General features: G+C 48.4%; 1 protein-coding gene and 1 long non-coding RNA gene across 2 annotated transcripts; one reads left to right on the forward strand and one right to left on the reverse strand.

Annotated features, from left to right (window-relative positions):
* The first annotated feature begins 378 nt into the window (after positions 1-378).
* On the forward strand, positions 379-27,193 carry LOC115561541 (transcription elongation factor SPT6). The gene is made up of 37 exons (XM_030381678.1): positions 379-610; positions 1,176-1,291; positions 1,459-1,701; positions 1,796-1,866; positions 2,069-2,264; positions 2,367-2,451; positions 3,584-3,839; positions 4,868-4,969; positions 5,206-5,319; positions 5,701-5,790; positions 5,876-6,018; positions 6,221-6,366; positions 7,408-7,530; positions 7,720-7,849; positions 8,138-8,288; positions 9,300-9,454; positions 9,814-10,006; positions 11,090-11,238; positions 11,945-12,062; positions 12,427-12,503; positions 12,929-13,064; positions 13,355-13,492; positions 14,806-14,973; positions 15,407-15,534; positions 16,432-16,639; positions 18,130-18,277; positions 18,553-18,695; positions 19,281-19,421; positions 20,066-20,261; positions 20,943-21,181; positions 21,884-21,997; positions 22,204-22,328; positions 22,687-22,799; positions 23,214-23,291; positions 23,523-23,710; positions 25,145-25,353; positions 25,895-27,193. Exons 2-37 carry the CDS (start codon positions 1,189-1,191, stop codon positions 26,085-26,087), a joined length of 5,310 nt encoding a protein of 1,769 aa, XP_030237538.1. The 5' UTR covers positions 379-610; positions 1,176-1,188; the 3' UTR covers positions 26,088-27,193.
* Positions 1,747-8,361, reverse strand: LOC115561545 (uncharacterized). Its single transcript, XR_003979939.1, has 3 exons — positions 8,103-8,361; positions 7,368-7,434; positions 1,747-1,845 (listed from the first exon to the last, which is right to left on the reverse strand). It is a non-coding gene; the product is annotated as an uncharacterized LOC115561545 (long non-coding RNA).
* Positions 27,194-27,854: the final 661 nt, after the last annotated feature.

Genomic DNA, 27,854 nt, shown 5'->3' on the forward strand with positions numbered 1-27,854 from the left:
AAATGAAATGAACACAAGACATATGCACTTGTTTTCAATACAGAATAGGGGTCACAAAAAATAAGAAAAAAAAATCAACGCTGTCAAACGTTTTCACGGGACAAATATTTCATGATTGGTCCATGGTAATACATTCATAATTTGTCTGGAGCTGTCAAAGCAGCACTCTGTACCTCTGACAGCCCTTTTTAACTTTTGAAAGGAATAATATTACTACGTGCTTTATGCATGACATCAAATGTATTCTCCTATAAAAACCTACCGAGTTGTTTAAACCAGATGCACAGCGCTGATGCATGTGACGTTGGTGCGTAAACTGCATCTTCCAATGCGTCCTCTCTTCTCCCTATCAACCGCTGCGTCGTCGTTCTATCCACCGCTGCGTCCTCTCCGCATCCATCGATGCGTCCTCGCTCGCTCCACCGCTGCGTCCTCGCTCTTTCCACCGCTGCGTGCTCGCTCCACCGCCGCGTCCCCTCTCCGCATCCACCGCGTAGGCTCCGTGGAAGTGCAGCAGCCGTGGCTGACATCGACGCCCACTGTCACACGACATTGATGTTCTCAGACTAAACGGCACCATTTCATGGCGCTATCGGAACTCACGTTAAAGGTATGTACGGATGAAAGACAGGTTAAAAAGAGGAGGTTTCATGGGGGTTCAGTCGGTGTTGTGCTAGCCAGGAGTTAGCATCGTGCGTCTGCAGTCTGCAGTCTCGAAGCAGTGCTGGGACCCGGGCCAGCCCCATTGGTTAGCTCGTTTCACACTTGACGTCTCAGAGATGACACTTGCCTGCAACGCTAATTTCCAATGGTTTGGGATAAGAACGTGCTTGTATAAAATACAAATATATATAAGCTGTCCCGTTTTATTTTATTTTTTATATTCTGCAGGAAATATTCAACAGGGCCTTGCTGTCATGTCAGGGTGTGTGTGTGTTTTTCAGGATTCCATTACCCCTTGATTCGCACAAGGCAGCGAGTTTCAAGTGCCTTCGTTTATATTGTTGTGAGCAATTCGTTATACTATTTGACTCGTGTTATGGCTTCATAAACTGTAGCATGCATCAAATTCTTCTGTGTTTATACAAGCCGCAGAAAAAAATCGAATTGCCCAAATTAAACACACATACAGTAACAGCTAAGATAATTCCACTTCTGTTGCTTCTCCTCCACAGATAATTAGTCATCATGTCTGATTTCATTGAAAGTGAAGCAGATGAGTCTGAAGATGAAATATTTGGAAGATCTGAGGAGCCGAAGAAACCGCAGAAACACCAAGGGACCAATGATGGTAAGATGACCCTTAACACTAAACACAGTTACCACTAACGTCATCACATCTCAAATATTCTGTGACTGTTTCTACAAACATGAGGAAATGCAGAGTAAGTACCACCATCTCAAGTCGTCAAAAGACTGGAGCTGTTGACGTTTCGTATTCTTTTGCTCTTCACACAGATGAGGAAGAGGAGGAGGAAAACCCAGAGGATCAGGATGAGCACGGGAACCTCAGAGGTCTGATTGACGACGACGTCGAGAAAGAGGAGGAGGAGGAGGAAGAGGAAGGAGGAGGAGGAGGTGGAGGAGGAGGAGGAGGAGGAGGAGGAGAAGGAGGAGGAGGAGGGCGGGGGAGCAAGAGGGATGGGGAGGAGGAGGACAGCGACTCCGGCGAGGAAATTGGACATCGAAAAAGAAAGCGAAGTCAGTGCTTTCCCAGGTCCTGTTTGTTCCACACCGATCGATGGGTAAGGTGAGCGCTGGTGGGTTAACCGGGTTCAACGGCTCTCTTCGCTAGGTTACGACGACCGGCTGGATGATGACGACATCGACCTCATCGAGGAGAACCTGGGAGTCAAAGTCAAACGGGTAAACTATTATAATAACACACACACACCATTCCTGCATTCATAAAATTAATGATATTCATACATTTTTTATTTTAACTGAAAAATGCATCATTTGCATTTTTTCATCCATGGTATCACCTCTCGTGATAGTATCTATGACGGGAATTGTCATCTCTTCCAAAATGTTGTTCGAATAATTTTTATTTTATTCCGGGCGTCAGCAAAAGTTCCGTCGTCTCCGAGACATGTCAGAGGACGAGGACGAGGAAGGCGACGAGGACATACGGGACGCCCATGAGAAGGACATGATCGCAGACGAGATCTTCATGGGCGGGACGGGCATGGAGGAGCATGAGCCAGCCATGGACGTGCCCCTGCACCCTGGGGAGGGGGAGGAGGAGGAGGAGGAGGAGTCGGGTGGGTGACCCTCATCCCGTTCCATACATTGTGGATGATGATCGTTAGTATGGTCTTTGTGTGGCATGGGCTGTGTTCAATTGAGTGTGTGTGTGTCCTCAGATATCGACGACTTCATCGTGGACGACGATGGTCAGCCCTTAAAGAAACCGAAGTGGAGGAAAAAGCTGCCCGGATATACGGACGCGTAAGCGAACCTAGTCTAGCAGCCAATACTGTGATGGAATAGTTAGAAGAGCTAGGGATGGGCAGACACTGGTAACACATACTGGTCTGAAACTAGGATTTAAACGTAGGAATCAGACTCTGATTAAGTATTTGACAGTCCAAGTTGGAGTTCAGCGTATTTTTTGTCAAAGCTAGGCAAAGATATTATGCAGTCTGTTTGAAGACGTTATTAATATATAAGTACCTTTTAACGACCACAGAGTAGACCATCTCCTAGTTTGCCATATGAGAGAGTGATGTGGAAAAACTTAAACTCCAACAAGAGATCAGGAAACCCCTGAATACATTTCAAGACCTTAAACAAAGTAATACAAAAGCTGAGCTGGACTGCAGAACACCTGCTTTTCCAGTTTTGGCAAACTGTCTCGCTTCTGTGATTCCTCCCAAAATTTTAAGTATGGGTTGTTATCGAACAATGCTCAAACATGGCTGTAGCAAAGTCTGCACTACATGCCAGGGGGGCTTTTCTGGGCTCCTCCCAAGCAGAACGAAGGGTGGTGATGTTAATGCCGGTTTATTGTAAGTTATGCAGGTGATGAACATTGGCAAGGGTGCTCAGTTGCCATGAAGGAGATCTCCCCCTGAGTTTGTGTGTGGTGAATGCTGTATTAACCTGTGCACACTGATTACTCAATGTGCAGCCTCAGCCAGCCCCAGAGTCCAAGCAGACTCGGCCAGTTGAGGCTTCTTAAACAAGCCATCATCCACACAAACTATCGCAGCCTTCACCGCCAACCCGCCTTCTTCACGCTCATTATTCTGGGACTTGTGCCATGTATCATCATCGTCATCCTCTATGTCATCACTGTCCTCGTTTGAACGTTCTCTACCTTTGTCTCAGACACGGTCATGCATGCGCCATTAGTACACACTGGCGGCACAGAACACCGGATGACCTTTCTAAGAAGCAAGAGTCTCTCCGGAAGACGCTGTGGTTTCCCTGTCTTAACTCATTCATAAGGGAAGTCGTTGATCATCACCCATCTAAGGGTCGTGGTAAAACCCACCCCGACATGAGTCGCACGAGTTTGTCTGAAAACCGGCCCCACCCAGCTCTCTCCCCGCCCCGTCTCTTCACCCCGCCACCGCAGGGCCCTGCAGGAGGCGCAGGAGATCTTCGGGGGGGACTTTGACTTCGCCGACTTCGACGCGGAGGCCTATGACGACGCGGAAGACGAGGAGGAGGACGGCGACGAAGAGTCGTGGGACCGGCCCAAGAAGCAGGCCAAGAAGCGGGCGGGCCGCCGCAGCATCTTTGAGATATACGAGCCCAGCGAGCTGGAGAGCAGCCACATGACGGACCAGGACAACGAGATCCGCTCCAACGACATGCCCGAGCGGTTCCAGGTGCGGCCCGGACCCGTTCCGGAGTTCTCTCTCTTGGCCTCCGTTTGAACCCGTGTGCGTCTTAAACACGCCGACCTGATTTCACGTCTTTTATTCTGTGTTATGCCAATATACAGCAATAACTACAGCGCATCCAAATCAAATCAATATCCCTTACTGTGCTATTATTCTTAATATTGGACTCTTGTTATGTATGGCTCCATAAACTGTAGCCTCCATCAAATTCTTCAGTGTTAAAAATAGGTGCAGGAAAAAGTTGAATTGCCACAAATGACATACACATACAGTAAAAGCTAAGATATTTTAACTTCTGTTCAAGATGTGTTGCCTCTCATCCACAGATATCAGTCATCATGTCTGATTTCCTTGAAAATGAAGCAGATGAGTCTGTAGAGGAATTATTTGGAAGATGCAAAATATTCGTGTGTCAGGCAGCTTCTTGTCAAGGCCTGCAGTCTACCGTCTGCATTTCAACCCATAGCCTGAGAGTAGGGTGCAACTGATCCTGCTCCTTAAAAAGCCTGGGATGGGATGGCACTTTTCGACCATCCTATCAAATCCCATCCCTTCTACATTTAGTCCCTGCATGCATCCTCAATCATACTGTAAGACAATTCCATGAACCCCGTGTCAGGGGATCTATATATAACAACCGCAGGACTGCAAGGACAGAAGTGCACCAACTGTAAGTGAACACCAGAGCTTAAAGGTGGCATATCATAGCACCAGGTGTGAGTGTGATTAGCCGTTACAAGCCGTTTTGAAAATCTGCCTCTTCTGACCACATTTGGGCGTGTCCACCTAGATGTATGACGGATAGATGAGCAACGTTTGCTACAGTCCACCGGGTAGGCTGGTAGACTGATCTATCCAGCACACATCTAGATGGACAAGCCCACTTGTGATGTCAGAAGAGGCCGATTTTCGAAACGGGTTGTAACGGCAAATCACACTCACTCCTGGTGGTGCGATGTGTCACCTTTTAAGGTTGCGTCAACGGTCTGACCTCCTGTGTTTGTCGCCACAAGCTACGCTCCATCCCTGTGCGGCCTGCTGAGGATGACGAGCTGGAGGAAGAGGCGGAGTGGATCTACCGCAACGCCTTCTCCACCCCCACCATCTCCATGCAGGTCAGGACACCTGTCACTCACGACCGGGGTCACCGTAGCCAGAGGACTAGCACCACAGCGTGTCAAAGTCCTGATTGAGAGCCCCTCCTAAAGGGACGTTTCCCATCGTAGCCCAACATAACAATGGATACCCAAAACCCCCAATCACATAGTGTGTGAATCCTATGTTTTCCATCAGTCTATAGGGTAACACCCACAAGGCCTTCAAGTGGGTTCTGGGTTTTGTCTTAATTCAGGAGGACACAGACTATTTGGAGAGAGGCCCCACTACTAACTTTAGCAGAAAGGGTCCCAGCATGATCGCGAAGATCAAGGAGGCTCTGAACTTCATGAGGAACCAGCATTTTGAGGTTTGTCTCCTCTTTTACCACCTCACGCTATTACACCGACATGGGTGAGGCCAGGTGGCTGTCTCCAGCTGTCACTCAATGTTTGCTTTTTGCCCCTCTGGCAAAACTTTGGACATAATGGGAAATTCACGAAACACTGAAAATCTTGAGTTTAAAAGTCGATGAATTGTCAATGGAATGGACATGCTATGCTAGAAAACCGTTACAAAAGCAATTTGAAGAGTTTTGTATTGATAGACAAAATTAAAAGCCGTTGAGTTGATAGAAGCTCAGCTCTCCCAGCTGCTTCTCCAGTATGCTGTGGGGGCAGAACACATCGTTCCTCCCCAGCAGACACGTTCATTACCAGTCATTCTAGAAGGTTGTGTGTCGCGTCGCCAGGTACCCTTCATCGCCTTCTACAGGAAGGAGTACGTGGAGCCCGAGCTGAACATCAACGACCTCTGGAAGGTCTGGCACTGGGATGAAAAGGTAGGTCACGACACTGCTGTCCTGGCTGGCGGTCTGAGGGATGTGAGGCCAGGCGGTCTAACCCTCACAAACATCTCCCCCTCAGTGGACCCAGCTGAAGACCCGGAAGCAGAACCTGAAACGCCTCTTCCACAGGATGCAGGCCTTCCAGTTTGAGTTGATCTCCGCTGACCCGGACAAGCCCCTGTCGGACGGCGTCCGTCCCCTCGACTGCGCAGACATCGACAGGTAGGGTCTTCTGATAGAGGTCGGTTCTCCTAGTTGAGGTAGGGTCTTCTCATAGAGGTAGGGTCCTGCTGCTAGAGGTAGGGTCTTCTCACATCATTCTGGTTTGTGTGTGTGTCTTCAGGTATAGAGTGTGTGGTCTGTGTTGTGTGTGTGTGTGTGTCTAAGGTTAAAGAGGGTGCGTTCTGTGTTGTGTGTGTCTCAGATTAAAGGCTGTTCAGTCGTGTGATGAGCTGAGCGACGTGTACAACCATTTCCTGCTGTACTACGGCCGGGACATTCCCAAAATGCAGAACGCCTCCAAGTCTAAATCCAAGAAACTGAAGAAGGTCAAGGAAGTGGATGAAGAAAGTAGGTTCACACTCTGCTGTCGGTCTTCACCTCTAAAGAGCCCCGCCATGATTTAAGTAAGGGATAATGTCCATTATCAGGAATTAATGGACGACGCGGAGGAACCGTCTGATGCGCAGCGGATGACGGTTGCCTCTGCGGAGTCCATTAATTCCTGAAAATGGACACCTCGAAGGGCATTATCCCGCTTATACCGCGGTCACTTAGCAAAGAAAATAAATTGAGACCATTCATTTATATTTTCATGCGTTTTACAATCTAAATATAACGTTTTTCACAAGCCATAACTTTGTTTCCCTGGTAACAGGCTGAGGGTTTGAATAATTCCTGGAACAACCATTACCCTCCCGTAGGGTTCTTATGCAACGGATCGTTGTTCACTACAGTAATTAGGACGGACCTTAGCTACGACTTGGCAACGGGAGGTATTCTAGTCCGCTCAGCTATGCGCCAGAGAGCTAACGTTATGCATTGTACATATTTATAATTCGAAATTCGTCCCAGCCTTTATACCACAGATACTATAGGGTCTATAGCAAATAACCACTTTTTCTGATTACAGTTTAATGCATTTTTCACAATTTACCAGCTCTCGTTTTAAAGGCTGAACAGACAGTTTGACTGGAACCGCTCAGCAGGAGTCCGTATATCAAGAGTTAATGCACACCCTTCAGCCAATCCGAATCGAGTATTCCCCCAGACTGTGGTATAAGATAAAATAAAAAATTGAAGTTGATGTCACAAATACATGAATGAAGGACTTCATTGAAGGAAGTGTAATTAAGTCGTTTTCATTCATCACTACTAGGACTGAGCACGGATAAACTGTTTATTTGAAGGTGAGAGTTAATTATATATTTTTCTTTGTACCAATAAACCAACTGCTTTTCTTTCGCTTATTTTGTAAAAAAAGAATTGACTGCAGTAAATCAACGGGTTCAAGAAGGGAGTCAGGGAGAAACACTGAATGGCCGCTAAAGTATTGTGGAGGCAAGGGTTACCTTCTATTTCTGCAACTCCAGGTTTGTCTTGCCTTCACAGAAGAACCGGGTGCAGAGGAAGAGGAGCCTGAGGAGGAAGAGGGAGAGCAGCAGTTGAAAGGGCCGGAGCTGAAGCTGGCCTCTCGTAGAGACATGTACACCATCTGCCAGGTTGCTGGACTAGGTGAGTTCCTCGCCGCTAGGTGAGGTCCTGGCCACCAGGTGTCGCTGTTGGACACTTGACGCATCCACACACTGGGAGTGCAGTGTTCAATTGTGTCTAGGCCTACTTTTCCTTAAACACTTTTTGTCCCCCAAGAGCTATGAGTCTTAATCTAGTTTTTTTTTTTTTTTGTATGTGTTTTTGCCCCAGACGGCCTGGCCAAGAAGTTCGGGTTGACCCCGGAGCAGTTTGGGGAGAACCTTCGAGACAGCTACCAGCGCCACGAGACGGAGCAGTTCCCGGCCGAGCCACTAGAGCTCGCCAAAGACTACACGTGCAGGTCAGGTCACATCCAATAAAAAACAGGTTTGAATTAATGTGCTGACCCATACATTCTGCCAAAACCGTATTTATATTAGTGCAGAACTGCAGATCATATCTTATTGTAGCACAGTAAAATTATGTGGGAGGCATAGCATATTATACCTCCAACATATTAAACAGATTAATAAGGGCACAGCTGTTTGGTCAAAAAGACAACTGGGTACTGGGGGGGGGGGTGATGTCCCATTTATGTCAACATTTTTCGTAACCTTTTCCTCGTGGTTGTGTGGGGGGGGGGGTCCAGTCAGTTCGGTACAGCTGAGGCGGTGCTGGACGGAACGCGCTACATGGTGGCCATGCAGCTGGCCCGCGAGCCCCTGGTCCGGCACGTCCTGAGGCAGACCTTCCAGGAGAGGGCCAAGATCAACACCAAGCCCACCAAGAAGGGCAAGAAGGTAGGCAGAGGCCGCTGAATCCCCCTCATACGCTGTGTTTGTGGCTGGAGGTAGTGCCGACCCTGGGTCCTGTTGGAAGCACTGAGGTGGAGTGTTGTGCACATGTTGAGTTGGCTTTACACGCACTGGATTTTTTTTTTTTACATTGGTTGTTCATTGTTTGAACAACATCTAACGAAAAAGGTGTTCCATTCTTTAAATAATTCTTTAATTATTATTAAAGGGACTCTTACCTTTGTTGCATTTGAGAATTACAGCACATTCAAATCATCCCGCCTTCCTCCAATGCCCCACCCCCTAAGCGTTATTTTAGTACAAAACTAAGCGTTATTTTTTTTTAGAGTACAAAACTAAGCGTGAGTACTGTAACGACCTCGCCGGTGACATAATGATGTCGAGTCATTAGTAGTTGAAGGTAGTTTTAATGAACCAAAACCAGGTCACTGAAACCCGTAACATTGTAACCAACGGCAGAAAACTGACACAAAACAAACCCCGGTTACCCCGGCAACCCCCAACACGGTCTCACTCGCGTGCAGGCCCCCCCCCTCCTGTTCTTCCAAGGCCCTCCCCCAGCTGACCTAATGATTCGCCCCCACGCTGATTGACAAGAAGAACATTACAATACATGCACATAGAACAACTGGCATAGCGGACAACGAAATATAATGTAACACATAACACACAAACTATTTAACTGTCCCAGGGTCGCTACAGTACAAAAGTTCTAGAATCCCATGGGTTATGTTTAGACTCCCATCGGTTATGTTTAGACTCCCAGGGGTCATAATATCTACCAGGGGTCTAGTAAACAAGAAATTTAGCAGGTGGCTCACGGTAATTTTATGGGCTTCGTGTGATACCGTTTTGAGGCCCCATGTTGAAGGACAGTGGTCCCACTGAGTATAAGAAAAGTGAATGGTAAAAATCATTGTACCAGCCTTAGCGTTTTCATCTTTTACCGACCTCTTGGTGACCCCTTGGTGACCTCTTGGTGACCCCCCCCCCCAGGACGTGGACGAGGCCCACTACGGCTACTCCTTCAAGTACCTGAAGAACAAGTCTGTGAAGGAGCTGACCGGCCAGCAGTTCCTCCTCATGTGTCAGGCGGAGGACGAGGGGCTGCTCAGCATCTCCCTCTGCATCGACCTGCTGGGGGTCAAGGGGTAAGGGGCGGGGCCTATCCATGACTCCACCCACCTGCTGGGGGTCAAGGGGTAAGGGGCGGGGCCTGTCCATGACTCCACCCCCCTGCTGGGGGTCAAGGGGTAAGGGGCGGGGCTTCGCCTATCCATGACTCCACCTGTTGGGGGTGAAGGGTTAATTAGGACAATTTCGAGACGCTTTAATCCAAAGCGACATATTTCAGAAGAAAGAGAAACAAAAATATATCTCTGGGTACAATAAGGAAGTTTGTGGAACAAGAGCCAAGCACTAACAATCGCTAGGTTAACCCATTCCCCGTATACAACAAAGAAAGCTATGATAAGATGCTATTGTCTCTCCTTGGCCCCTGGGCGCGTAGGTACGGGGACCAGACGTACTTTGAGGAGATCAAGCAGTTCTACTACCGGGACGAGTTCAGCCACCAGGTGCAGGAGTGGAACCGGCAGCGCACGCTGGCCATCGAGCACGCCCTCAAGCACTTCCTGTACCCCCAGATGGCCAAGGAGCTGAAGAACAAGCTGCTGGCTGAGGCCAAAGAGAACATCATCAAGGTACTTCTTCATGCACCGGTTCTACTGCTGGGTTCCCCCTGATGCCCTTGTGTTCCCCATGGTTTCCCCATGGTTCCCCAATGGGTTCCCCCTCTGTTCTCCCTGTGTTCCCTCTCTGTTGCCCCTGGGTTCCCCCTCTGTTCTCCCTGTGTTCCCTCTCTGTTGCCCCTGGGTTCCCTCTCTGTTCTCCCTGTGTTCCCTCTCTGTTGCCCCTGGGTTCCCTCTCTGTTCTCCCTGTGTTCCCTCTCTGTTGCCCCTGGGTTCCCTCTCTGTTCTCCCTGTGTTCCCTCTCTGTTGCCCCTGGGTTCCCTCTCTGTTCTCCCTGTGTTCCCTCTCTGTTGCCCCTGGGTTCCCTCTCTGTTCTCCCTGTGTTCCCTCTCTGTTGCCCCTGGGTTCCCTCTCTGTTGCCCCTGGGTTCCCTCTCTCTACCATGGGTTCCTCCTGGGTTCCCTCTGTTCCCCCTGGGCTCCCTCTCTCTACCCTGGGTTCCTCCTGCGTTCCCTCTGTTCCCCTGGGTTCCCCCTGGGTTCTCTCTCTCTCCCGTTTGGTTCCATCTGGGTTCCCTCTCTCTCCCCTTTGGTTCCCCCTGGGTTCCCCTATGTCCCCTCCTCCTCTACACCAACACCTTCAACGTGAAAAATACTCATCAATTTAAAAAACATGTACTTATTTCCATTTCTCTCCATTTCGACCTGACCTTCTGCAGTCCACCGCCCCAGTGGTATGGATGAGCCTTTCTTTAGTTAATACTTTGCCACCTGCACCCTCACTCAAAGCAGGCGTCTCAGAGCCATGATTTGTGTTGAGCCCACGGTGGTTTAGACAGGTTTAGTGACGGTGTAGTGACGGTGTAGTGACGGTGTAGTGACGCGTGTAGTGCGCGTGTAGTGACGCGTTTAGTGACGCGTGTGTGCGTCTCAGAGCTGTGATGTGTGTTGAGCCCACTGTGTGGTGACGGTGTAGTGACGCTCGTGTGCGTCTCGGAGCTGTGATGTGTGTTGAGCCCACGGTGTAGTGATGGTGTAGTGACGGTGTGTAGTGACGGTGTTGTGGCGGTGTAGTGACGCGTGTTGCCGCCCCCAGGCCTGCAGCAGGAAGCTGTACAACTGCCTGAAGGTGGCGCCGTACCGGCCGGACCAGCAGGCGGAGGAGGAGGAGGACGACGAAGACCTGATGGCCGAGGCCCAGGCCAAGGGCATCCGGGTGCTGGGCGTGGCCTTCTCCGCCAGCAGGTGGCGCTTCTTTCTGTAGAGGCTTGGGTGGGAGGAGCTTAATGTTTTGTCTTTTTAAAGGGACAGTCCCCCACAGAGCGGAAACTTTAAATATAGACTTAAAAATAGATCCCACCCCTCTCTTAAGGCCTCCCAAGAAGCCTCTCCCAGTAAGTACATGACTAGCTGGCCAGTTGGGTAGGTAGCCGGTTAGCTAGGTAGACAGACAGGTAGGCCAACCAATAATTTCCTTCGGGCTGACTGAAAGGATGGGAGGGGCTTATTACACGCCGGCGACAGCCACATATACCCTTTTTTATTTTTATTTCTCCGAGCACCTAATTTTCAGCAAATATGACACATAATGCTTAAAAATTAAACAGCCTGACCTAGTGTTCAGGGCCTTAGAAGAAAAACATAAATTGTGGGTAAAACCGCAAGGGCTAAACATTAGATTCTAGAACAACTGTGTTAGCGTTGATATGCGGGGGGGGGGACATTTGAGGGGCCTGCACACATTTTATCAGACTGGATTTGTGAAGGAATTTGTAAAATAAAGACCAGCTGATTTTATGTTTGCCGGTATACATACTGTACGTAGACGGCCATCTCAGAGCGCATTTGACTTGCGAGCCCAGACATCCAGATGACACACAGAGCCCTGGCAGTGTCCTTCACAGCCCAGTGTTATTCAGACGCCCGCCTGACTCTGAGTGTGGCTCACCAGGGACAGCCCCGTGTTCTGCGCGCTGGTGAACAGCGACGGCGAGATGGGGGACTTCCTGCGGCTTCCCTACTTCCTGAAGCGGAGGAATGCCTGGAAGGAGGAGGAACGGGACCGCAAGGTGTTTTTCTTTTGTTTGTCCAATCAGCATGCTTCTTCAAGGCTTAATTATGGTTCCACGTTGACGCAGCGCAATGACCACGCAGTCGCTACGACGCAGTCGTGAACCTGTTTTTTTTGTTTTGTGTTGGGTTTTAGTTAGACCAATCACAGCTCTTGCCTCGACGCAAGGTTCCAATTTTTGGGAGGCGCACGTCAGGCCCTTGCAACAGATGCAGGGATGGTCTGCAAGGACGTAATGGGTCCATAAACCCCCTTGCGTTGCGTCGACGTGGAACCATAATTAAGCCTTTACCCGTCACAGGGACCCTCTCTGTTCTTTAGCGATGACCTTCTTTAACGCTCTGTCCTAAACGTCTCGCCAGCTCCACGATCTGGAGACGCTGAAGAAGTTCCTGAACAACAAGAAACCTCACATCATCGCCGTGGCCGGGGAAAACCGGTTGGTCCCCTTCCCCCAACCCACCCACATGCTGATCCACAACACACCCCAAACCCTTTCCTGAACTGAACCCGTCTCCAACCTCAAAGCTTAGCTCAACACTCACTCGATCTTGTTCAAGTTTCTACCAGAATAAGACCATCATAAACTGATACCAAAATGTCAAAATATTTGTTATTTATAAGTTGCCGACATTGTCATGTCGGCAACTTTTCATTGTCATTCTGGACAATGAAAAGGCCAGGCTCAACTATGATTGAATTTCAAATGAAAAAAGATTGATTGGATCTGATCATTGATATGACATGATCATTTATTGAAAATATATTTATCAAGTACCACTGGAGGAGATCGGTCATGATAGTCTTTTGTAATGGTCGTTGTTGTTGTTGTTTACTGTTGTGTGTGTTGCTCTCTGGCCTCAGGGACGCCCAGCTGGTGATTGAGGACTTTAAGCGCACCGTCAGCGAGCTGGAGCAGGAGTCCTCCTTCCCCTCCATCGCCGTGGAGCTGGTGGACAACGAGCTGGCCATCCTCTACATGAACAGCAAGAAGTCCGAGGTCTGACCCGCTGCGGCCACTCCGGGCAACATACCGATCAAAGTCGGAGTACCTAAAGTAGATCTGAGGGCTGCAAGAGCAGGCATCTTTTACACAAAAAAAAAACTTCTTCCATAAAAGAAAACACAAAAAAACATTTATGGAATGAATTAAAACGATCTACAAATGTTATACCTCTATATTATTTTTTATTTTTTTATCCAAAGTGTAAAGTTCACGCTTGCTTCCCCGATTCTCCTCCCCCTGGTTTAAATCCAGTATTTTGATGTGTGTGGACTCCGGACTTCCAGGCGGACTTCCGCGACTACCCTCCCCTGCTGAGGCAGGCAGTGTCCGTGGCCAGGAAAATCCAGGACCCCCTGGTGGAGTACTCCCAGGTCTGCAGCAGTGACGAGGACATCCTCTGTCTCAAGCTGCACCCTCTGCAGGTAACCCCACCTCCTGACGGTGCTGTCACACCAAAATTGTACCTTGGGCGAAAATTGTACCGCCTACGTAATCCGCGTTCGAAAATTCCAAACCTGCCTGGCAACTGTTGATCGCGTCGAACGTTGCCTGGCAACGGACGATCATGTCGAACGATGACGTCTATTATCTAAATTAAATTATCACAAGCTAGCTAGACTACGATACACTTTAAACACTCAGTTTACTAGCTAAATTCGATTAAACATTTAAATACAATACAAATATAAACTACGATACACTTTCAACACTCAGTTTACTAGCTAAATTCGATGAAACAATTAAATACAATACAATTATAAACTACGATACACTTTAAACACTCAGTTTACTCGCTAAATTCAATACAATACAAATACAAAGTAAAAACAAGTTATCTGTATAACGTTATTTCGTCTTGATGAGCACAAATGTTTTCTGAAACCTGCCTGGCAACGGACAATCGCGTCGATCGATGATGTAATGTTTCAGAGCGGATTACGTAGGCGGTACAATTTTCGCCCCCGGTACAATTTTGGTCTCACAGCACCAATCACTTCATGATGCACCGCGTGTGTCAAAGAACATTTTCGGAAAGAAAATCTAATATTTTACAGTTAAAGGACAATTCCGGTATTTTGAACATTGAGCCCCCTTTCTCGTTTGTCTAGGATGAAATAGAGTGGTTAACACCGACATTTTGAATATTGGTCCTGTCTCGAGTATTTGGCTAATTTCGAAACACCCCTGCCTGCTTCACAATGGCTGGCTATGGGCATAGCCAGCCATTGTGTACCGCCTACACCCCTAAACGCTCGTTTTCAGAAATGTGAGACTCATCGAGTGGTTAGTGATGTTCTTTTATGTTCCTAATCAAGTATCGTAGCGAAATACTGGAACTGAATAAATTGTTTCTTTATTACTGAATTTATGTTGAAATGCTAACGCTTTGTTTGTTCTTTACAGGCACACATATTTTCAATGTCAAAAATACCACCACTAATATTTTGTAATTTAGGAGACACTTGAAGTGAATTACAGTGAATCAGTTTGTTGAGACAAAAGTCACATGTAATTAGTTGGTAGGGTTAAAGGAAGCTTCCCTGCCACCCGGTACAAACTGCGGACATTGTGTTTGAACCCCAGAACCTCCCGGATAGGCGTCGGACGCCCTGACCACACCAGACCATCCAGACAAAATAAAACGCAAAAAAAACACCATAGAATCATGCTCTCCGTTATGGGGTTGGGGTATGGTCGGGGTCTTGACCCTCCGCCCTCCTCCACCCTCCCCCAGGACCAGGTGGAGAAGGAGGACCTGCTGAGCACCCTGCAGTGTGAGTTCATCAACCGGGTGAACGAGGTGGGCGTGGACGTGAACCGGGCGCTGGCCCACCCCTACACCCAGAGCCTGGTGCAGTACATCTGTGGTCTGGGCTCCAGGAAGGGCTCCCATCTGCTGAAGGTCTCACAGGGCTCCCCACCCAAACACCCCCACCTCCACTATCACCACCACCACCACCACCACTATCACCACCACCACCACCACCATCACCCCCATCACCACCACCACCACTATCACCACCACCACCATCACCACTATCACCACCACCACCACTATCACCACCACCACCACCACCAACCCCACCGTCAACCCCAAAAAAATTAAGTTTAATGTTTTTTTCATAAAGTTCTATTTTATATTTATATCAATTATATTTATATGATTTCTCTTATTACACTTTGCTGTTACCTGTGTTCCCCTTTTACACATCTAAACTGTTAGGAAGCCTGACATTCAAGAATTTGACCGACATTGGTGAGTCAGTGCTCAGGGTTCAATCACTGTGCACACAGTGTAGTAAGGTGGAACACTGAGCATCTCCCGGTGTTCTCAGATCCTGAAGCAGAACAACACGCGCCTGGAGAACCGCACCCAGCTGGTCACCATGTGTCACATGGGCCCCAAGGTGTTCATCAACTGCGCCGGCTTCATTAAGATTGACACATCGTCCCTGGGGGACAGGTGAGGCCACACACACAGCAGGAGCTGCAGCAGAGAGGGAAGAGGTTCAGGGGTTTGGGAGGCCTCGAACCACCTTGTGTTTGTCTTTGATTAGGGTTCAGCTTGACTGCGAAACTGAATAGACTGCTGATGCCCTGAGATGACTGATGCTTTGATTATTGTTATTTATTTTTTAATAACTGACTTTATTATTTTTTATTATCCTATTTATTTTACCTATTCATTCTATATACTACTTATTTTAATCATATGCTACCCTGGCATATTGTTGGTCCTGAGAGCGAACTTCGTTCTCCGTGTGTCTAACACGTTGAATGACAACAAATGAAACTTGAAATTGGATGAACTTGGATGTTGAACTTAGGATAATTTAATTTATCCTAATTGCCAATAATGTCTATATCCGCTGTCTCTCTCCCCTATCTGTCTCTCTCCCCCCCTCTCTATCTCTCTCTCTCTCTCTCTCTCCCCCCCTCTATATCACTCTCTATCTCTCTCTCTCTCTCTCTCCCCCCCTCTATATCACTCTCTCTCTCTATCTCTCTCTCTCTCTCTCTCCCCCCCTCTATATCACTCTCTCTCTCTATCTCTCTCTCTCTCTCTCCCCCCCTCTATATCACTCTCTCTATCTCTCTCTCTCTCTCTCCCCCCCTCTATATCACTCTCTCTCTCTATCTCTCTCTCTCTCTCTCTCCCCCCCTCTATATCACTCTCTCTCTCTATCTCTCTCTCTCTCTCTCCCCCCCTCTATATCACTCTCTCTCTCTATCTCTCTCTCTCTCTCTCCCCCCCTCTATATCACTCTCTCTCTCTATCACTTTCTCTCTCTCTCTCCCGCTCCCTCTCCCCTCCCTCTCTCTCTCTCTCGCCCCCCCCCCCCCCCCCCCCCCTCCCAAGTACCGACTCCTACATCGAGGTGCTGGACGGCTCACGGGTCCACCCCGAGACGTACGAGTGGGCGCGCAAGATGGCGGTGGACGCCCTGGAGTACGACGAGTCGGCGGAGGACGCCAACCCGGCCGGAGCCCTGGAGGAGATCCTGGAGAACCCGGAGCGCCTCAAGGACCTGGACCTGGACGCCTTCGCTGAGGAGCTGGAGCGCCAGGTAGGTCCCAGTTAGTCCCAGGTCAGTCCCAGTTAGTCCCAGGTCGTTCCCAGTTAGTCCCAGGTCAGTCCCAGTTGTTCCCAGGTAGGTCCCAGTTAGTCCTATGTCAGTCCCTGTTAAGGCTCGATTCCACTGGAGGCGTACGTGCCGCGGCACGGCTGCGCCGCGGTCACCGCCGCTGATCGCTTCCACTCTAATCAATGAGACCATTTCCATCCGGGCGCGCGGCGGAACGTTTCAGCAGCGTCCCAGGAGCGGCGTGCCGCGGCGCGGCGCTATCTTTCCGTCGCACTTCTATTTTTGCCGCGAGCCGCTGCTAAACCGCGTCAATTTCAACAGAGCAGATCGAGCAGGGCAGGAAGTGAAAAAGTAAAAGCCATAGAGCATCCGGTCAATTTTCAAAATAAAACACAATACTCAGCTCATGTAACTTCACATCAACATTATTACGTCATGACCGGTGGCACCAGGTCAGCAGTCAATCAATCAAAGGGTCTCAGAGGGTCGGCAACATGGACGACGAGAGACTCATTGTCGAAGTTCAGCAACATGAAGTCATTTATGTACCAAATCATCCTTTTTATAAGGAAAATGTCAGAAAGGACAAAGCGTGGCATTTAATTGCAATAGTTTTGGGAGTGGAAGGTGAGTACATTAGGTTTAGGATTATCGCGTGATCTCGTGATCTCGCTGTTACGCGCCCGCTAGGAATGGACGCAGGGCAGAGGACGCAGCCGTTCCGCGGCGCAGCCGTTCCGCGGCGCGTACGCGTCCGGTGGAATCCCGGTGTTAGTCCCAGGTCAGTCCCAGTTAATCCCAGTTAGTCCCAGGTCGGTCCCAGTTAGTCCCAGGTCAGTCCCAATTGGTCCCAGGTCTGTCCCAGTTAGTCCCAGGTCAGTCCCAGTTAGTCCCAGGTCAGTCCCAGTTGTTCCCAGGTCAGTCCCAGTTAGTCCCAGGTCAGTCCCAGTTAATCCCAGTTAGTCCCAGGTCAGTCCCAGTTAGTCCAATGTCTGTCCCGGTTAGTCCCAGGTCAGTCCCAGTTAGTCCACTGGTCAGTCCCAGTTAGTCCCAGGTCGGTCCCAGTTCGTCCCAGGTCGGTCCCAGTTAGTCCCAGGTCGGTCCCATTTAGTCCCAGGTCAGTCCCAGTTAGTCCTAGGTCGGTCCCAGTTAGTTCCAGGTCGGTCCCAGTTAGTCCCAGGTCGGTCCCAGTTAGTCTCTCTGTCTGGATCAGGGAATCTGGAAATGACCCTGGTTGCGTTTCAACTTTTTAATCACTGCATGACAACTCAAAGTAGTGGTGTTACACAATCTTAGCAGGAGCAGAAGTAGTAGTAATATTTGTAGGAACAGCAGCAGAAGTTCAGTTATATGTGTAGTAGCAGAAGCTCTATTAGTAGTAGTAGTAGTGGTAGTAGTAGATGTCTGAGTTATAGTGATGGTAGTAGCAGTAGGTCAAGTCAGCTCATCTGTGTGTTGTCTGTGTGCTCCAGGGCTACGGGAACAAGGGCATAACTCTGTATGACATCCGGGCTGAGCTGAGCTCCCGCTATAAAGACCTGCGCTCCGCCTACAGGAGCCCCAACACAGAGGAGATCTTCAACCTGCTCACCAAGGAGACCCCTGAAACCTTTTACATAGGTAGAACCCCCACACACCTTTACATCAGTGGGACACCGACACACACCTTTACATCGGTAGGACACCGACACACCTTTACATCGGTAGGACAATGTTAATTTTGTGATCATTTGACGCTAAAATCGAAATCGCGATCAAAATTCCATGATTAGTCCAGCCCTAGCTTACCTATAGTTATAATGTATCTATCTATCTATGAACCAGCTGTGCCAGCAGGTGTGACCCCCCCGCCCCCCTCCACCCTGCCCCCCCCCCCCCCCGCCCCCCCCCTGCAGGGAAGCTGGTGACCAGCGTGGTGACGGGCATCGCTCACCGCCGCCCCCAGGGTGAGAGCTACGACCAGGCCATCCGCAACGACGAGACGGGCCTGTGGCAGTGCCCCTTCTGCCACCAGGACAACTTCCCCGAGCTCAGCGAGGTGGGCGTGTGACCGTCTGAACAGGAACTTCTCCGAAACGGGCAGAGGGGGGTGTGACCGCTGTCGTGGATACAAGTGTATCATGCCAATCATTGTTTTGTCATTTTGTGTCGTTCAAAGAATGAATCGTAAGCACCGGAGAGACTAAATACACAGTTTGCCTTTCATAAATAAAACGGTTTAATTAATGATTGAGGGGGAAAATATGTGATTTGATCTTTCGGGTATGAAATGGATTACACTGCGATAGTTACCAAAGACAGTTGTAGGCTTTGCATGAGAGGGGAGCAATAAACATCATCGTTAGTTGAGTTAAGTTGATTTCTCAAGACGTCCACAATGAACAGGACATAACCAGCCCGTCATGACATGATGAGTAGGATATACTGTAACAGGCCGTGCAAGACATTATGAATAAGACATAACCAGCCTTGCATGACATTATGAAGAGGACATAACCAGCCTTGCATGACATTATGAAGAGGACATAACCAGCCTTGCATGACATCATGAACAGGATATAAGCAGCTTTGCGTGACATCATGAGGCAGGTCTAACCGGTTTGGGGTCTTGGGTCCCCTATAGGTGTGGAACCACTTCGACAGCGGCTCCTGTCCCGGCCAGGCCATCGGGGTGCGTTGTCGCCTTGACAACGGCGTCACCGGCTTCGTCCCCACCAAGTTCCTGAGCGACAAGATCGTCAAGCATCCGGAGGAAAGAGTCAAGGTTGTCCTCATCGTTGGTTCAAATCTTAAAACATGCAGACAGCGCACATAGCTTTGCTGTTGGGATGGTGGTAGCTTTATTTCCTCATTTTTGGCCTGGCTCTGATACTCAGTTGCTAACGCTTGGTTGTCAAGGCTAATCTAGTTAGCTTATTCTTGCTAGTATTCCCAAAAAAGCATTAGCACTCGAGCGACAAACTTGAACTACCTGAAAATAATTTAAAAAATACTTTATTAAAGTAAGCCTACCTTCATAGAAATTCTAAAGGTAGTTTTCAGATTGGTGGGACACTGACATTTTGAATGAGATGTCACCGAAAACGACCCTCGGCTACGTGTTTACTAAATAGGGCTTAACGATTAATCGAATACAAACCGAAATCGTGATGTAATAGAACGCGATTTGCGTTAATTACAATCTCCACACATAGGCCCGGCCTAAAGAGCAGTTTATATGTTGACTGCTTCCAGTGCTTTGTTAGTCATACAATAGAATGATTTATTGCTAAGGAACTTTAAAAAGAAAAATCCCACACTAAATATTAATCGCAATATGGGTCGATTCCCCAAATCGTTCAGCCCTAATACGTAACCACCTGGAGCCTGTAAATCAGTAGATGACCTTGGGGCGGGGTGACCCCACAGGTGGGCATGACGGTGCACTGCAGGATCATGAAGATCGACATCGAGAAGCTGAGCGTGGACCTGACCTGCCGGACCTCGGACCTGTCGGACCGCCAGAACGACTGGAAGCTGCCCAAGGACACCTACTATGACTTCGACACAGAGACGGAGGACCTGAAGACAGAGCAGGAGGCCAAGATGAAGCAGCAGAGGACCAGTGTGTGCTGAGGAATACACAGCTCATAAGATTACATTCAATGAATTAGACTCACAGGATCAGATAATGTTCAATTAGGTCAGATTGGATTATTCTGTGTATTCTGTAGAATTTGATTAGATTAGATTGGACTTGAATACATTACTAACATTCATTACATTCATCTGCGCCTTGGAAATTGGCGACATCGTTGTCTTACAAGCAGTTGGTGTAGCATGTCTTTACCGTCAATATTCTACAGCATTCTCCTATTTCTAGATGCCTTGTATTATAACGACATCAGAGTTCCCCAAGGCAATGCCAACTCGTGTCTGCCAACTGTCCGTCCCTCTTAAAAACTCAAAGCCTTAATCTTTGTCTCGGTCTCTCCTCCCTCTTCCTTTCTCTCGCTCTCTCTCTTCTCCACTCCCTCTCTTTCTCTCTCTCTCTCTCGCTCTCTCTCTCTCTCCCCCCCACTTTCTTTCTCTATCTCTCTCTCTATCTGTCTGTCGCTCTCTTTCCTTCTGTCTCTCCCTCACTCTCTTTCTGTATTTGTGCGTGTCTCTCTCTTGTCTTTCTGTCTTTGTCTGTCTGTCTGTCTGTCTTTCTGTCCGTCTGTGTCTGTCTGTGTCTCTCTCTGTATCTTTCCTCTCTCTCTTTCTCTTGTCTCTCCCACCTCTCCCTCTCCCCTCTGCTGCGTAGCGTACATCAAGCGCGTGATCGCCCACCCGTCGTTCCACAACATCAACTTCAAGCAGGCTGAGAAGATGATGGAGTCCATGGACCAGGGCGACCTCATCATCCGGCCCAGCAGCAAGGGGGAGAACCACCTGACCGTCACCTGGAAGGTGGCCGAGGGCATCTACCAGCACATCGACGTGCGGGAGGAGGGCAAGGAGAATGCCTTCAGCCTGGGCCACACCCTCTGGATCAACAGCGAGGTAGGGGCGTTTTCAGGGGGCGGGTCGTACGGCCGCTGATTTGGGTTACGCCGCCCCTTTAAGAAAGTGCGAGAGTTTCTTAAAGAGGCAGCGACATCGACTTTGTTGAACAATCCTAGAAAACTAAAAGTGTGTATTCACATAATCACTAGGGGTCATCAGTTACAAAGGAGATGGAATCAGTGGGATCACCATTTATTTGAATGATTCAGGCCAACATAGTCTCACTCGCGCATCAAAGAATGGAGCTATGACGAATAAAACGATAGACGCAATGGGTAATACAAACCCAACAACGATTTAATCCAGCATGTAATCAGATGTAACCGTATCAGCTGGGAATCGCTCTTCACCTATCGGCATTCGGTGGCAGATGAAGGGACGGCTATCGGGAAGAAGTTGGTCTTGTTACCAAGCTTTGCATAACAAATAATGACTCGGGGCGATCACACAGAGACTCTCTAGAAACTCTAGAAGTCTCTAGAAACACGTCACCAGCAAAACATGTCACCAACAAACTGTTTTTTTCCTCCGGTAAGGCCGCCGCTTTTATGCGTGTTTGTTACAAACTTAGAAGTAAGTGTACACTACGTAAGTCTCTTGCTACGGTTTCAGTTCTGAGTTCGTATCACTGGTCGTATTGCCTCCATCTAAATACCTTTTTTTTTTATTCTTCTCTTTCCTTCTCTTTTCCTCACGCAGGAGTTTGAGGATCTGGATGAAATCACGGCCAGATACGTTCAGCCAATGGCTGCCTTCGCTCGCGACCTGCTCGGCCACAAATATTTTCAAGAATGTGGCGGTGGAGACAGAAAGGGATTATTATATATGCATATATTAATACCATGTATGGAAAAAAATATAAGATATTTGAAAAAATGTATCTATATTTAATAATAGAAAATAAACAGAGCAGAAACATTGATTATATGTAGCATAAATATTCCTATATTTCCTCCCATTATGTGAGGTAAATGTGTTTCTTCCCAACAATCATCGGTTGTTGTTTTTGTGACCTGCAGAAGATGGAGGAGGCGCTGGTGAAGAGCAAGAAGGAGAAGCCCGCCTTTATCCCCTACTACGTGTCCGCCTGCCGCGAGCTGCCTGGGAAGTTCCTCCTGGGATACCAGCCCAGGGGCAAGCCACGGTCAGTGTGAACCCAGTACCCTGCCGGGAGCGAGAGAGAGAGAGAGGAAGAGCAAGAGAGAGAGAGAGAGATTATTGTCGCCACTTGTCAGATGAGTGTCAGGATTTTGTGATCCGATTTGGAATGCGCAGAGAATAAAACGTTTCTATTTTGCGATCTATTCAAAGATTTTCAGTTAGTTATGTGACTTTTTGTTTCTGTGATTCTTTTCATTGTCTGCACTTTACTGTCTTGACTGTACTTGAAAGAATCAGTAAAAATACTGTCAGCGCCACATGTAGAGCATTAGTTGCAGTGATCATGAAAGCAAGCCTTACACACAAACTCATGATGTGGCTCAACATCTTTGTTCTGGCAGAGTTGAGTTCGTGACCATCACCCCGGAGGGCTTCAGGTACCGAGCCCAGATCTTCCCCACCGTCAACGGGCTGTTCCGTTGGTTCAAGGACCACTACCAGGAGCCCGTCCCAGGTCAGAGCCCCACAGTAGGGCGTGAAGGGGCCCCCAGTGAGACAAAAGAGGGCCCCTGGATAGTTTCTTCTATCTAGTCCTTTAGCAGATGCTTACTTTCAATGCGCCTAAATCTCAAAGCACAAGACCGGGTCAGCAATTTTGTATCCGATTAGATTTAGTAGTCTTTTTGGGTCGCGCTATAAATACGAAGCGACATTCGCTCGGTACACTCTGGGCTTTTTACGGTGAATCCAGACACAGCTCAGCGAGGAGCAGTTAGGTCTTCAGCTCAGGGAGGCCCACAGGTAGGCCGCAGACATTGGGCTCAGAACCGAGAACCTATCGGCTGGGAGTCAGACACCCTAACCACCTGACTGGTCCAGTCCGTGTTGGGATCCCTCTGTGATCTCTGTCCCCCCCCCCTCCCCACAGGGCTCACCCCCAGCAGCGGCAGCCGAACCCGGACCCCCGCCTCGGTGAACGCCACGCCCGCCAACATCAACATAGCGGGTGAATTCATCCCCCCCAACACAGACACCTATTTATACAATTGCATTAAGGCCATTTAGCAGGCGTTTTCATCCAAAGCGACTTACATAAACCCATATACATATTGATCATGGCGGTGTTGGTGTTTTTGCTCATTGGTGTCTGTCTCGTTGACACGCTCTCTCTGTTGTTTCTCTTGTTGTTGTTGTTGTTGTTGTCGTTGTCGTCGTCGTCTGTTGTGGCCATCCTCAGACCTTACCCGAGCGGTCAGCGCCCTCCCGCCCAACATGACCTCCCAGATGTTCAACGCCATCGCCGCGGTGACGGGCCAGGGCCAGAACCCCAACGCCACCCCGGCGCAGTGGGGCTCCAGCCAGTACGCCTACAGCGGGGGCGGCAGCACCGGTGGGGGCGGGGGGGGCAGCAGCAGCGCCTACCACGTACGAGCCCAACCGCCGCCGCCGCCAGCGCCGTATACTCGCACGCTACGTTGCCGGGGCAACCGCGGTCCGCCCAACGTTTTTGTGTGTTGTGTTTTCGTTTTTTGTTCTTTTGTTTGTTTGATGTGTGTGACAAAGTCGGTTTCCAGGAGGGCTTTGATTGGTCTCCTCCAGAGAAAGGCTGTGCTGTCGAGAGCCGGTTTGTTGTAGAGGTTTGGAGACAATGATGCATGACCTCGTGGTCCATGCAGGAGATCTCTCCCTTTAGTGTGTGTGGTGACGGCTGGTTTAACGCATTGATTGCTCAGTGTGCATCAGGCGTGCAGCCTCACCCATCCCCAGTCCAACCAGTCGCCCAACAATTTGTATTCATTTAGTCTTGGTGTTTTTCTTGATATTCGCTCAAGGCTTTGTATTCACTGAGTCTTGCATTCTTCTAGACATTCGCCCAAAACGTTGTATTCCTTTAGTCTTGCGTTCTTCTAGACATTCGCCCAACACTTTGTATTCACTGAGTCTTCTCTCTTCTAGAACTTCGCCCAACACTTTGTATTCACTGAGTCTTCTCTCTTCTAGACATTCGCCCAACACTTTGTATTCACTGAGTCTTCTCTCTTCTAGACATTCGCCCAACACTTTGTATTCACTGAGTCTTCTCTCTTCTAGATCTTCGCCCAACACTTTGTATTCACTGAGTCTTCTCTTTTCTAGATCTTCGCCCAACACTTTGTATTCACTGAGTCTTCTCTCTTCTAGAACTTCGCCCAACACTTTGTATTCACTGAGTCTTCTCTCTTCTAGATCTTCGCCCAACACTTTGTATTCACTGAGTCTTCTCTCTTCTATATCTTCGCCCAACACTTTGTATTCACTGAGTCTTCTCTCTTCTAGATCTTCGCCCAACACTTTGTATTCACTGAGTCTTCTCTCTTCTAGAACTTCGCCCAACACTTTGTATTCACTGAGTCTTCTCTCTTCTAGACATTCGCCCAACACTTTGTATTCACTGAGTCTTCTCTCTTCTAGACATTCGCCCAACACTTTGTATTCACTGAGTCTTCTCTCTTCTAGATCTTCGCCCAACACTTTGTATTCACTGAGTCTTCTCTCTTCTAGATCTTCGCCCAACACTTTGTATTCACTGAGTCTTCTCTCTTCTAGAACTTCGCCCAACACTTTGTATTCACTGAGTCTTCTCTCTTCTAGATCTTCGCCCAACACTTTGTATTCACTGAGTCTTCTCTCTTCTAGATCTTCGCCCAACACTTTGTATTCACTGAGTCTTCTCTCTTCTATATCTTCGCCCAACACTTTGTATTCATTGGGTCTGATGTATTTCTAGATATTCGACCAACGTGTTGTATTCATTTAGTCTGGTGTTTTTCTAGCTTTAATCCCAACACTTTGTATTCATTGAGTCCTGCGTTCCTCCAGATCTTCGCCACCCCGGCCCAGCAGCCAATCACGACGCCCCTGATGACCCCCAGCTACTCGTACGCCACGCCCAGCCAGCTGCAGAGTGCCGGCACGCCGCAGTACCCCAGCAGCACGCCCCAGTCGTCCCACGGAGGGCGGCCGTCCTGCTCCACGCCCTCCTCCTCCACCTCCTCCTCCCGCCACCGGACGCCCCAGTCGCAGTCAAAGTGAGTCCCGCTTTGGTGCACGCACCCATCAAAGGTCCTGTTCAATGCCATGCACGTTTAGGTTCAGTGTTGGTTTGAAAATAATGGACTATATGGAAGGATTACTGTTTTATATATGGATATGTGTGGCTAACAGATAAAAAAACGTGTGCCGCATCACATGGTTGAAAATGCCATGAGCACTGGCTTTTTACCGCGTTCAATGAGGACGCTAGTATCACTAGTAGGAAGTACCCCCCACCCCCAATGCCATCACGCACCTCTGTCCCTAGCACCTTGCATTGAAAATTGAGCCTGGTTAGATTAACAGACTCCAAGGGCTTCAGAGGTCCACATTATAGGACAGCGCCTAACCCTAAGCTTGCTCTGGAGAGCTAGTAAAAACTCAAGTTACATCTTGGGTTATTAAAAGCTACTTAAGAACGGCAAATTAGCAATGACTTTAAAGTAACAAGAAATTCTCCCTCACTCCCTCTCCCTCCCCCCCTCCCCTCCCTCTCGCCCCTCTATCTCTCCCCCCCTCCCCTCCCTCTCCCTCCAGGTCTACCTCCCACACAGCGGTGGACTGGGGCAAGATGGCGGAGCAGTGGCTGCAGGAGAAGGAGGCGGAGCGCAAGAAGGCGCGTCCGAGCAGCCGGATGACCCCGCGGCCCTCGCCCAGCCCCATGATCGAGAGCACGCCCATGTCCGTCACGGGAGACGCCACGCCCCTTCTGGACGAGACCGATCGGTAGACCCGCCCCCTTTCTTTGGTTCGGTTTGGTTTCCCACCACCGACGGTCATCACAAGGCCAAACACACTTTTTTTTTTCACGAAACACGGCGACGTGAGGTGTACGTCTGGCGTAGTCGATGGCCACGCCCACCGAGTCGAGTGCAGCTAATGGAGAAGAACGAGGTTTGATTGTAGTCGACGCACGGAAATGTGCGTACACATAAAACACTGTTATGTCTGTACTGCGAGACATAAAACAAAAACAATCTTGAATAATTGTTGGCACTAATAATAGTTGGCACTACAGTGTAAAGAGGGACTCTTTACACTTCAGTCACCCTAATGCATGCAATAAAACACATGTTAACAAATTAACTAGTGGTGTCAAGCGATTAAAATATTTAATCACATTAATGACATAGTTAACTCACGATTGCACATTTTTTTCTATTCTAAATATCCCTTGATTTCTTTATCCCATTACTTGTTCTCATTTTAATGCTCTTATCAACATGGAGAAGTGCATCGGTAGCCTTGTGCAAATGTTTTTTTATTGACAACAACATTGGCATATACCGATCAAAACAGGACGATACAAAAAAAAAGCCTATAGTGCAATTAAACGATGAACATACAAACATACTGCCTTGAACATAGCAGTCAGGCTACTGCTTCTTTGTTTTGAGGCAAAGAAAAAAAACAAAAACATTTGCGTTAATCGCAAATGTGTTTATGTTTATCATGAGTTTAGTGTGAACCTTATACATGTCGAGCTTCTTTGGACAAAAGCTGAAGGCCAAACTGTTTTTCTGTGTGCGGCAATAAAAGGGGTGTGTATGTGTGTGCGTGAGTGTGTGTGTGTGTGGGTGTGTGGGTGCGCGTGTATGTGTACACAGAAGGCACTGTAGAGTCATAAGTACTTCTTTGCCATGCTTACATAACTAAAACAAGCAAGTTTACGTCACGTCCTACGACTTAATGTAGGCTGTTATTAAAACCAGTGTTATTTCCCATTTCTCAAGCAACAAACCAATGTAAGCTAAAGGTGTTCCAACCACAGTATCCATGTTTCCCTCTCAGTATACATCTGTCAAGTAATTAAAGCAATGTCTTGTTGAAAAGGAATCCAGATCTTCTGGGGTTTATTTGAATTGTAATACATTCCTTGATGATTAAGTAATTGTGTTAATTGCATCAGTTCAATGCTTTCTAATCCGATCCTTGCTATAATAGCTAAAGCCTTACCTTAAAACCGCATGCGTATAGTCATTTTATATTTATTTTTGTACTTTCATTGTATCCCCAACCTTTCTGTGCTCAACATTGCATTTGCAATGATCCACTTAGCAGTGGCTTTTATGTGCTGCACGTTTAAAAGCTTCTCCAGAACCCATTGAATTCCAGACTCCAAATTATTTTGAACTATGAATGGATTAAAAATCAAGCTACTCTCCTCACAGCACGATCCATCCATTGTTATCTCAATATATCAATTCCATCTGTGAATAAAACGTCAAAAATGGACTCACAAACGGAGGCGGCACTGAAAAGGAAAAATAGTGCAGATGAATACAAATAATTGAATGAAGGCGACATAAACCTTTCTCCTCCTTTTGCGTTTCAAACTTCCAGCTCTCTGCCCCACCTCTGCCAGCTCCCCTTAACCATGGGCTGGGTGTCTTCCAAGGCACACAGCCCCAGGGTTTAGGGGTGCTGGGGTGTCCTCCAAGAAACATGGGATCACAACCCCCGCCGTTCCGCAGTCCTCAATGCACCTATGTTCCCA

The sequence above is a fragment of the Gadus morhua genome, chromosome 16 (assembly GCF_902167405.1).
Source record: "Gadus morhua chromosome 16, gadMor3.0, whole genome shotgun sequence".
Lineage (NCBI taxonomy): Eukaryota > Metazoa > Chordata > Actinopteri > Gadiformes > Gadidae > Gadus > Gadus morhua.

Coding starts and splice junctions, on each gene's coding strand:
- LOC115561541 (XM_030381678.1), top strand. CDS start 1,189: ATGTCTGATTTCATTGAAAGTGAAGCAGATGAGTCTGAAGATGAAATA. Junction 1,292..1,458: donor ACACCAAGGGACCAATGATG/GTAAGATGACCC, acceptor CTCTTCACACAG/ATGAGGAAGAGGAGGAGGAA. Junction 13,493..14,805: donor TCAAGCTGCACCCTCTGCAG/GTAACCCCACCT, acceptor ACCCTCCCCCAG/GACCAGGTGGAGAAGGAGGA.